Below are 12,635 nucleotides of genomic sequence, written 5' to 3'. Positions count from 1 at the left end.
CGGTCATATAAATATGCAGCTACACAATGCCTCAACACTTTTGGTGTCTGTTAAGTTGCTAATTTCAAAATAAAAAAATAGGCAGTTCCTTATATCATGTTTTCATGTTATTGTTAAGAAAGTGAAACAACGTAGCCAGGGTGATGTGCACGAGGTTATAAAGTACACTGTTCCCTTTGAAGATTTACCCGACGTGTCCTCTGGAGTCTGTTTTCCATATCAAACTTGCGAAGTCTGAACTTACAAGGAGAGGATGCCAGACTGAACTGTGCGTGGGCTACTTAATAATGAGAAAAAAAAGCCCCAATCAGAACGTCTTCAGTCACGCCTCCGTTTTCAGATGTCTCTGTTTCCCCCCCATCCACACTAACACAGAGCAGCAGTGTTTTAAAATGAAAACGGCCTCTTCAGTTTTTCCAGAACGCTCCGTTTTAGGCGCTCGAATACTCTGGCGTAGTGTGGATGGAAGGCGTAATCGTTGGAAAACATATGCGTTTTAAATCTGTAAACGGGGCCTTTGTTTCCAGCTCATGTTTGTATTGTCAAAAACATCAAAGTATCTGTGGTATCTCAAATCTTACAGATTGACCTTTATGGAATAACATTGCATGAAAATTACAGTCTACAAAATTCACACAAACATATAAAAAATTGAAAATACAGCACATACTCATCCTAATTATTTATTTGTAACATATGTTTTAGGTCATATTATGTTTTTACAAAAGTGTATTGTGTTTTTGTTTCCGTGTAAATCTAAATAAATAAACATATGTATTGCTCTTTACGTCTTTTTTTTAATAAACAACAACAAAAATACAAAAATAAAAGGTATACAACAAAGCCAGGTATAAACCAATTGATAGAGAATAAAGTGTAATTTGTCAGTCTCATCTAATAATCATTAAGCTGTGTCGTCAGCCAGTCGTTTCCCATCACGCTTTTGGTGAACGCAGCCGACTGCTCAATCCGAGTCATCCACCTTGCTGTCGGGAAAGTTTTTTGGGGCACGTCAGCATGACATAAGAGCGAGGCGGACACAATTTTAAACTGGCATGCATCTCACGGTGATAACCGGTGATAGGTTCTGCAGAGATTTTGCCAATCTCAAATGAGCCTACACACTACTTCTTAGCTGTGGTGTTCATTTCTCTCTGTCTCACGCTGAATCCAGTCGACTGCGTCATCGGACCAATCACAGCAGATTAGCCTCACACAAAGGAGGGGGTTGAAAACAAATGAATCGCTGATCAAATCATATGAGTCGTTGGAATAATTGGGTAAAAATAAATACAAATTGTAAGACAATGAAAGTGTTTTTTGACCTTGTATGCATATCAGCCTGTTGTTGGAGACTTTCAAAACCAAAAATATGACCATTTATAATGCAAAATAGGGGCTCTTTAATAGACAAACTGCATCTAAATGACCAAATTGTAAATCATCTGAAATGTTGTTTTGGTCATTTTAAACCCAATACCCTTATAGCCAAAGTCCATCATCAAATTGAAATTGGATCGGTAATATCGAGAACTGTATTGAGTTCCTCAAAACTCAGTGAACACTTTTTTAATTCTCTGTTATATTCTTTCTTTTTTAAGGTTGGCTGCAATGACGCATCCCTCCACCCATCTCAGATTGTTCCTTCTGTTATGTGTTCTTTTAAGATCACATGCTGGTAAACTTCTCGTGATTCCTGTGGATGGAAGTCATTGGATCAATATGAAAGTCCTTCTTGTGGAATTACATTCAAAGGGTCACAGTATCACCGTGGTCCGAGCTTCTAATAGCTGGTACATTGAGGAACAGTCTCCTCTCTACACTTCTATCACTGTGGAGAATGGTGAATTTGATGCTGACTTCGGGGAGAAGTTCCTCCCTCACTTACTGAAAATGCAGAGACAAGGAAAATCATTTTGGACTGAAATGGCACTTGCTGATGAAACGTATAGCAGATTTACAGAGATTCATCAGGAAATATGCAAGATGACAGCTACAATGTTTGAAAATGAAACCTTGATGAATTCTCTTAAAGATGCTGCATATGATGTTGTCCTGACAGATCCTGCTTTTGGAGGTGGTGTATTACTGGCACATCGTCTTGGGCTTCCTCTCGTGTATAATGTCCGCTGGACCATGTATGGAGAAGCTCATTTTGTTATAGCTCCATCTCCTCTCTCATATGTACCTGTTTCAGGCTTACAACTAACAGACAAGATGACATTCAGTCAGAGAGTCATGAACATGATGACATATATAATGATTCTTTATAAAAATTCCAAGTACTTTGACTCTCCTTACCAAGAGCTCACGCAGAAATATTTTGGCCCCAATGTTAATTTCTTCTCGCTGCTTCAGGATGCAGACCTCTGGCTCATGAGAAACGATTTTACTTTTGAGTTTCCACGACCCACGATGCCAAATGTGGTCTACATGGGAGGCTTCCAGTGCAAACCTGCAAAGCCACTTCCAGGTGATCTTGAGGAGTTTGTGCAGAGCTCTGGAGAACATGGGGTGATCATGATGAGTTTGGGAGCAGTTTTTGGTCAGCTTCTGAGTGAACTCAATGATGAAATTGCTGCAGCATTCGCTCAACTGCCTCAAAAAGTCATTTGGAGATACACAGGTCCACGACCTGCAAACCTTGGCAACAATACTTTGATTGTGAACTGGCTGCCCCCGAATGACTTTCTTGGACATCCTAAAACTAAACTGTTTGTAGCACATGGAGGCACCAATGGACTTCAGGAAGCCATCTATCACGGGGTGCCCATTGTAGGCCTTCCTTTAGCTTTTGATCAGCCTGATAATCTCTCCAGGATGCGAGCAAAGGGAACAGCAAAAATTGTAGAATTTGCAACTTTGGACAGGGCTGTGTTTCTGGAGGCGTTGAAGGAAGTGTTGCATAATCCGTCTTACAGAGAGAACATGCAGAGACTGTCCAAGCTGCACCACGACCAGCCAATGAAACCTCTTGATCGTGCCATCTTCTGGATTGAGTTTGTCATGAGAAATAAAGGAGCTCCTCATTTACGGGCACAGTCTTTCAGAATGTCCTGGATTGAGTATCAGTCTATAGATGTTATTTTGACATTAATGGTGATGGTTTTAGTATTTGCATTGGTGACTGCTTATATGACCAAATACTTTTGTCTTCGTTTATTCAGAAAGAAAGTAAAGCGTGAGTGACATATTGGCTGGAAATATCAGTTAATTTGAATTTAGCTCCACTTAAAAAGCGTTATTTTAAGTGAAGTTAATTTCTAAACTAATTTCGAGAGGATCACGTGCTTATGATTGCTTGCAGCTGGCCCCGCATTATTCAATTTACGAGTCACCAATCAGACAATTCCTAAGCCACTATAATTTCCCTTAGTTCCATATGACAGCCATTTTCTTTTTGAAATATCCCCCTTCGACCCCCTACTCCTCCTCCTCCTTTTTCTAGATGGGTGGCACGGTGGCCCAGTGGTTAGCACTGTTGCCTCACAGCAAGAACTAGCTCTAGCTCTTACCAAGCCAGCCAACGTTTCTGTGCGGAGTTTACACGTTCTCCCCATGCTCACCCAGGGTTCCCTAGTTTCCTTCCACTGTCCAAAAACATGCAACTTAAGTTAATTGACTAATCTAAATCGGCACCATAGACATGCTCCTAGTAAGTAGTTGTCTCTTAAGAGCAATAACTATCTGTTCATTAGCTACAACAGCAGGGGAGTTCTTGAGATCTACCTGAGCTCACATTCCCCTCTCAACTTGCAAACGGTAGGGAGCCCCGGGCTCGAGGATCTTATAAGCTCAGGGCTCTCTCCCGGGACAGCATGCAAAACAAGCTTTATAATCAATCATCAGCTTTGTTTGAACTCTTGAATCCAGTGTATGAACCTGAAATGAAAATTCAGAACAAATGCAGTCTTGTCAATACTTTTTATTGACAATTACAATACTTTTTACAGCCATCAGTAGCTGTTTTTATTCTTGTTGCACATAAATTTTGAAAATCCACATTAACCCTTGTGCACTGTTCAAATTTACTAACCGCTAGTTATGTTAGGGATGACAAAACAGCCACTGAATTAAATTGCTGTAAAAATGCATCATAATTTTTATTTTATTTTTTTGCATAAATATGTTAATCTATCTCAGTCCTGATTAAAATTACTAAATTGTTAAAAAAAATAAAGGATTATAACTTTTAATTGCCAAATTCACAAAATGGTGGCACTGATTTAGTGAAAAAAAACAGAAAATTGTGTATTTTCAATATAAAAAGTAATTGTGGGTTTTTTTTTACCTTTAATCAAAGTCTTAGATGTGTAAACGATTAATAAGAAAATTTGCTTTGATGCATTGTTAGATTTTCATTTTATTTCTCCTTAATTTACTCTTTTTGGCTGTTTTTTCCCATTGACTTCCATTATAACCACAATTGATAATGCATAAATACACAGTCTTTGTTTTTATTTACTCCATGTAGTTCTGAGAGCTGAGATGCACATTTTGATATTCTAAATATCAAATATTTAAATATCCTAGACACATCGAGGTAAGTGCGCAAAGGTCACTCTTACACACATACACACACTTTAAATTGCTGTTATAATCTATATAAATTCCAGAAACAAGATTTTTTTTGCACAGGCCTGTCTAAAGGGTTAATGGTGCCAACTGATGATCAACAGTAAAAATTACAAATTGAACCTCATCCTAACAGGGAAAACGACCAACAATCAGCAATGCATGATTATATGGTATCACGGTTTTGCAATCATAAAATGTGGTTATAATGGAAGTCAATGGGACAAAAACAATAAATTAGGGAGAAAAAATGAAAATGAATCAAAAACAATGCATCAAAGGCAATGTTGTTTTACATGGCCAAGTCTTTAATAAAAGGTAAAAACAATCCAGTCCACAATTACTTTTTATATTGAAAATACATCATTTTGTTTTCACCAAATCAGTGACATCATTTGTGAAATTGGCAATTAAAGAGTTACAATTCTGTAATTTTCTAAAAGTAGTTTTGTAGTTTTGATCAGGACTGGGACGTTAATTAGCAGATTTATGCAAAACAAAATTGAAAAAAATACCTATCTGATGCATTTTTACAGCAGTTTAATTTAGTGGATGTTTTCATCCCGAACATAACAAGAGTGCAATTTGTCAATTCATGTGTCAAAATAATATTTGTCACCCAAAAACATCCCCAACAGTACATAAGGGTTAACTTATGCACATAAATGAAATTTCAATAAACATCAAACATTTGAAACATCAAGTTATTATTTGATAAAAAAAAAATTGCATAAACCATAATGGAAATACATTCAAGTCAAGTCAAGTCAACTTTATTGTCAATCAAAGCATGCAACAGTACATTACACAGCAGACTGAAATTGTGTTTCTCCCATACTCCAATGTGCAATTTAAAAACAAAAAATATGACACACACTAGACATAAACTAAACATCTAACTAATATAGTACAAGAGAAATTGAATAAATAGACAATAATAAACTGTGAACAATTACCATATATCCTATTGTTCCAGAAAAGTGTATATTCACCATTCTAGCATGTGCATCAAAAACAGACTATGATATAACAAAAATGGTCATGATGGTACCAACAACACTGCACAACATCTGAATAGTTTTTTTTTTTAAAGCCTAAAAAGCCCTTAACCAAAGTCCATCATCAAAGCGGTTTAGTCTTATTACATCTCAGAATGTTCTTGAGTGGCTGCTCTTCTATAGAGTGGTCTCACGCTGCCAAAAGCCACGAAACATTCAATTATAACACTTATCTGACAAAGTTCTATGAATGCCATGCAATAAAGAGGCATCCAATCATAGTACATTATCTCTTGCTGACTCGTAAACCTAGTGAAAATCATTTCAATCTGACCCTGCAGGGGTGATGTTGTTATCTTACATTTTCAAGGCTGGTTTACTTGATGCAGATAAGCTAAAATATACCCATATAATGGTCCAGTTGTACAGGTCAAGCTACAGTATAATATTAAATATTTAACACTTAACTTTATTCTATTCTACAGTAGTGCAGAATTGTTTTATCATTGCCATTTGAATATTCATCCGATATTATTCCCTTCTATTTAAGGTAATAAAGATGCATCCTTTGATTTTTCAAATGATTAGATTCGATTGATTGTATTGTTATCTGGTTTATCAAGATCTTGTTGTGATAAAGGTTTGATGAGATTAAGTGTTACTCATGAAGCATACCAAAACAAAATGTAGGTATTTCTTACTGAAACGTTCTTCACAATTTACAAAATAGGCTGTACTGTACATTTTTAAGTATTTACCTTCCTTATTTGCCTTGTTTTGTATAAGATAAGTCATAAAATAAAAATATATAATAACATTTACGATCCCATTTCTAATAATGTTCATATCAATAATCAGTCCAATGCACTCAAATAATGTGGAACGTTTTTTATCACAGGCTAATCCTTAAAACTTTGCATTTCGGCAAAAAACTGACTTCATAGGGTAACAGTGACAGGTAACAGACTGTTACCCTGATTTTTATTTATTTATGTATTTATTTATTTTTGCCAAAACATGTAGTTACAGAATAGCCATGTGAATAAAGGCTTTTTAATATTTTTTCCCACATTTTTCGAGTGCCTTGGACTAACTTTTGCTGTTTATTCTGATGAATCCCCCACCCAAAGAGCACCGACACATTACTGAAGTTATACCCATGGGCCCTTTTTGTTTGATTTTGGATGTTTATGGATGTTTGGATGTATTTTTATTCTGGTTGATATTTTGATTTATTGACTCATTCACATTTTACACACTAAAGAAGGACATTTAAGTTATTTCGCTTCATTTGCTGATTTTAATATTTTATAAAAACGCAATATTTCGCTACATCTAGGCCTAATTACTATTAACTTTTGATAATAGCGTATATTTTTTGTTCATGTTGTGATGGAAAACAAACAGGCTTGTGTCTGCATATTATCTTGATTGAGTAACTTATAAAACAAAATGTGTGTGTGTGTGTGTGAGAGAGAGAGAGAGAGAGAGAGAGAGAGAGAGAGAGAGAGAGAGAGAGAGAGAGAGAGAGAGAGAGAGAGAGAGACGTGCCGCTCTTAGCTGTTTTGAGTTTTACAGCAAGTGTCTCTTAATAAATAAAGCATTTTTGTAAAATGTCACTTACTTGTGTAATCTGAGGATGCCCAACAACGGACTCCAAGTTCCTTTATTTGTTATGCAAAACTTGAAAGTTAAAAAGTGATCCACAACTCAAACTGTGGTGTTTTAGGATTAAGTAAGATTCGTGCCGTTTCAGCCAAGCATTGACCAGCTAAACAAATGCATTAATTTTATTAAATGACAAAATAAAATTATAAATAAATCAAGAAAGCATCTTTAAGTATCAGTCTCTCCTGATATTAACCAAAGGTTAGGGTTAGGGTATTATCCAACTATTCTTGTTGACATCTGAGTGCAAACAGACTGACCATATGGCCGGGTGACTTCGTCCGATAAACTCACTGCACAGATAACATGACCGTCCTTCTCGGAACCGCAGATGGCAAACGGGACCACAGTATAAACTCGCACGTCTTCCTCGACTTCAGCCATTCCAACACAGGCGCGCGCGTATGGCGTAACCGAAAGCGGAGATGCGTCTGTACAGCAACCTCTAGTGACTCACGATATTTGCAAACAAACCATATGGATCATATTTATTATGATTTGACAGTAACGGAGGAACGCCGACAAATGTAACAAAGTAAGAGTAATGATTTCTCTTTAATGATTTACTCAAGTAAAAAGTACACATAATTAAAATGTACTCAAAAAGTACACGTTGCCCAATAATTTTACTCAAGCAAATGTAATTTGCATTTTGTGTTGGAGGTAAACAAGCTCTGCGACTATCATCACGTTTGGTTTGTGTTTAGAAATTTGTCACTCATTTTCATTTCAAATTATCTTTTGTTTTTCAAATCATTCCTGTGGCAGCAGGGTCCGTGTTAAACATTTATTATTATTATTATTTGTATTAAATATCAATTAGAAAAACAATAGAAATACATACTCTACTTTCCACATCTCTCCTGATGTGCATTTCATTTTGAGCTCACTAGTGCTGTTGTCTCCATTGTCGAAGTGGTTCTGCAGGCTTTTTTACTTGTCAAAGAAAATGTAAGACTAAATCTGCACACTTCTTTACACAAAACCATGCACAAGCTTAAACATGCTTTGTACGACAGAGTTGTAATTTTCCAATGCACACTCCCACTGGGTTGCACATTTTAGCAGGGCTGGACTTGTTTCCAAACAACTTTAGTAACGGAATGCAGTGAGTAATTCACCTGGCTTGGTTGCGTGGTTGTATTTTCAGGCGGCTGGTAAGTGAGAGAGATTAACTTCATTTTACCTCAACAGTTATTTGTAGCTATGTTAAACTGATATTTAAAGTTACATAATCAATGTCATTTTTTATTTAAGGTTAAAAAAAAAAAAAAGATGCCTTCCCTCCCTGCAACATTGTTAGCATTCTTGAGCATATTATCTCTAGTGTTTGGAGGTAAAGTGTTGGTGTTTCCTCTGGATGGAAGTCACTGGGTGAACATGAAGGTTCTGATTGAGGAATTACATACAAGAGGACACAATGTGACCGTGCTTAGAGCCTCAAACAGCTGGTATATCAAGGAGGAGTCTCCTTTCTACACCTCCATCACTGTTTATAATAGCGGTGGCATTGAAAAGGAGCTGTTTGAGGAGTTTTCGAGGAATATTCTGGTCATCAGGAGACAGAAACGGTCCTTTTGGACAAAACTCAAACTAGTTTCAGAAGTTGGAGCGGTATTTGAAGAGATGCATCGCAATCAGCTTAACTTAATGGGGAATATATTTGAAAATAAAGACTTGATGCATTCACTTCAGACGGCAAAGTATGATTTACTTCTGACAGATCCAGCTGTCGGTGGTGGATTTTTCTTGGCTTACCGTCTTGGACTTCCTCTTGTGTTGAATGTCCGCTGGACGATGCATGGAGAGGCACATTTTGAAATAGCTCCTTCACCTCTTTCATATATTCCTGTCCCAGGATTAGAGCTGACCGATAAGATGACGTTTGTTCAACGTGTGCAGAACATATTGGTATACATGTTTTCAAAATTCCAGAAAGCAAGGACCGTCTCCAAACACTACCGATCCTTCTGCGAAAAATACTTTGGATCAGAAATCAATTACAAAGCTATCCTTCAGGATGCAGACATCTGGCTCATGAGAAACGATTTCACATTTGAGTTTCCTCGACCCACAATGCCAAATATTGTCTATATGGGAGGCTTCCAGTGCAAACCATCCAAGCCGCTTCCAGATGATCTTGAAGAGTTTGTGAAGAGTTCTGGAGATCATGGACTCATTGTTATGTCCCTCGGGACTCTTTTTACCCATCTTCCAGAAGATATTACAGAGGAAATTGCTGCCGCTTTTGCTGGACTGCCCCAAAAAATCATTTGGAGACACACTGGACCTCGACCTGTCAATATTGGTGATAATACATTACTTGTCGATTGGTTACCTCAGAATGACCTGCTTGGACATGCTAAAACTAAAGTGTTTATAACACATGGAGGCACCAATGGAATCCAAGAAGCCATTTATCACGGAGTTCCCATTTTGGGTCTCCCTTTAGTGTTCGATCAACCTGACAACTTGTCTAGAATGAAAGTTAGAGGCACAGCAAAACTTTTGGATATTGCGGAGTTAAACAGGACAATGTTTTTGGAGGCGTTGAAGGAAGTGTTGTACAACCCATCTTACAAGGAAAACATTCAGAGACTGTCCAAGGTGCACCATGACCAGCCAATGAAACCTCTTGATCGTGCCATGTTCTGGATCGAGTTTGTCATGAGGAATAAAGGAGCTTCTCATTTACGGACGCAGTCTTTCAGAATGTCCTGGATTGAGTACCACTCTATAGATGTTATTTTGACTCTGCTGATGATATTGGTGTTATTTTGTGTCCTGATTTACTCTATTGTGAAATGCATATGTCTTAAAGTAGTGCTTAAAAAGAAAGTAAAAACTCAGTGATTGAATATTTGGTTCAAATCTAAGGAAATAAAAGGTTAGTTCACCCAAAATAATTAAGCTCTCTCATCTTACATTGACAGCAATGGTCATGAGACATTAAACGTTCAAAAGGAACCAAAAACATTGTCAAAACATTCTACTGTATGCCTTCCCAGCAATACTTAAAAATGACTGTTCGCCTATGTCTTGGATCAGGGTGCACATTTACCATAGTGAAAATGATGTTTGTTTATTGCGCTGTTAATTTTAATGAGAATAAGTGGAAGAGAAGTCAGAAAGTCAAAGTATTTTTAATTTTTAAAATGTAATCTTTAGTTTTTATGGCACACAAAAGTGTTCTTAGAGCTTTGTATTGTTGCAGTTGAACTACTCAAGTCATATAAACTGTTTTGACAAAATCTTTTTGAACATCTCATAAATTTTCTAAGAAATTTTTACTATAGTAAGCATGCTCAGTGTGATCTCAAGAGCTATTAAATGTTTATTATTTTGCAATGTTTTTTGAAAGATTTAAATGAATATTTTACTCAAATCTCAGGAATTAATTCTTTGTTTTTTAATTGAGACATCGCAAATATTTTGTTGGAAATGTACCCATAAATAGTTATAAATCTAATCATAAAAATAATTCCGCTTTAGGACTTTTTTGATAACACCGATTTACACTGTCCTTGTCACACATTTCAGCTACATACTGTATTAAAAACAAGGAATTTTGCATAATTACTCTATTGTGAAATGCATGCGTCTTAAAGTAGTGTTTAAAAAGAAAGTAAAAACTCGGTGATAAAATATTTGGCTGAATTCTAAGGAAATAAAGGGTTAGTTCACCCAAAATAATTAAGCTCTCTCATCCTACATTAAAAAACAATGGTCATGAGACATTGAAAGTCCAAAAGGAACCAAAAACATTGTCAAAACATTCCATGCATTCTCAGCAATGACTTAAAAATGACTGTTCGCCTATATCTCAAATCAAGGTGTGCATTTACCATGGTGGAAAATGATGTTTGTGTATTGCACTGTTGGCTCTAATATGAATAAGTGGAAGAGAAGACAGAAAAACAATGTAATTCCTACATATTCATGGCACACAAAATTGTTCTCAGAGCTTTATATCATTGCAGTTGAATCACTTACGTCACATGGACTGTTTTGACAAGGTTTTCTGCTCCTTTTTTGGACGTTGAACATCTCATATTTTCAAAGAAATTTTTCTCATTTTAAGAAATGACCTCAGAAGCTATTGATTTTTAAAATGGTTTGCTTTTGTTAACACTATTTTGCACTGTTTTTGTTTGAACGATTTAAATGAATATTTTACACAAATCTCAGGAATTAATTCAAATGTTTTGTGGGAAGATTATCATAAATACTAATAAAACTTCACAAAAAATAATTCAGTTTTAGGATGTTTTGGAAACAGATTTACACTGTCCTTGTCACACATTTCAGCTACTTACTGTATTGATAACAGAGAATTATGCATAATTACATCCAAGAAGCTAAGTGCATAATTAATTTATATTATTAATTGTTAATTAATATTACTCAGTACTTAAATGTACACACTGGGACATTTTGTTGTGTTTTAGAAAGTGAAATAAATTGTTTTCTGTTTTACATTCACTGTTTTTGTTGATGTCAACCTAATTATGAAGTTTACAATTGAAATTAAGGATACAGTGTAAGCATATTATATATAGTTTGTGAAGATAACTTCATATTTAGACAAAATAAAAAAAAATATATATATGGTAACACTTTATTTTGATGGCCCATTTGAGTATTAGTAGACTGTCTGCTTGTTGATACTGCTGCTAAACAGACATTTAACTGACTATAAGAAACTTTGCAAGTACATGCAACTTACACTAACCCTTACCCCAACCTAAGAGTCTTATGATCTAATGAGAATTAGTTGGCATGTAGATGGAATGTAACTTAAATTCAACAAACGGACCATCAAAATAAAGTGTGACAGTTAACAGGTTAATTTCTATTTCCTGATGTAAATATCCATGTTTGCAAGAGTGCAGATTTTGGTATCACTTTATTTTGACGATCCCTTTAATGCATTTTGTTGAGTTTGAGTTCTGTCATCTTATATCAATAGGGTCCCTATTGCACGTTTTGTTGACTAAAAGTTGCATTGCAATTACATGCCAATTCTCATATTGAGTATTGTCAAATTAAAATGTCACCCAGATTTTATTTCTTTATCTTAATCCTAATGTTTCACACTTATGGCTGAAATTGTATAATTAAATACATTAACAACAATACAACAAAATAAATTAATTAATGCTAACGAATTATATTTAGACATAATTACTCACTTGTGTGTGATTAAACTCACTGTAAATATTCATTCTTAAAAATACAATTCTTTGCTATTTATATTTTGGGTGGCTGTAAATAATTTTATTTTTATTATTAAATCATGCTGCATGTTGCTCAACCATATTTTGGAAGATAATACTCAAAAATGTGAATAATATGCAAACGATAAATCAGTATTTTAATTAGTAGGCCTAGCCA

At 35.6% G+C, this 12,635-nt stretch overlaps 2 protein-coding genes across 3 annotated transcripts; both read left to right on the top strand.

Annotated features, from left to right (window-relative positions):
• Positions 1 to 1,594: 1,594 nt before the first annotated feature.
• On the top strand, positions 1,595 to 3,232 carry ugt5a4 (UDP glucuronosyltransferase 5 family, polypeptide A4; the record flags this gene model as incomplete). Its single annotated transcript, NM_001177498.2, is given in 1 exon segment — positions 1,595 to 3,232. A coding segment is annotated over 1 exon segment (1,578 nt). The 3' UTR covers positions 3,190 to 3,232.
• Positions 3,233 to 8,346: 5,114 nt separating this feature from the next.
• ugt5a5 (UDP glucuronosyltransferase 5 family, polypeptide A5) lies at positions 8,347 to 11,849 on the top strand. 2 transcript variants are annotated; one of them, NM_001177497.2, is given in 3 exon segments: positions 8,376 to 8,398; positions 8,499 to 10,539; positions 10,585 to 11,849. In NM_001177497.2, a coding segment is annotated over 1 exon segment (1,578 nt). In that variant the 5' UTR covers positions 8,376 to 8,398; positions 8,499 to 8,516; the 3' UTR covers positions 10,095 to 10,539; positions 10,585 to 11,849.
• The last annotated feature ends 786 nt before the right edge of the window (positions 11,850 to 12,635 follow it).

This window comes from Danio rerio, chromosome 25 (genome assembly GCF_049306965.1).
Source record: "Danio rerio strain Tuebingen ecotype United States chromosome 25, GRCz12tu, whole genome shotgun sequence".
Classification (NCBI taxonomy): domain Eukaryota; kingdom Metazoa; phylum Chordata; class Actinopteri; order Cypriniformes; family Danionidae; genus Danio; species Danio rerio.
This window is presented reverse-complemented; position numbering and strand designations above follow the sequence as displayed.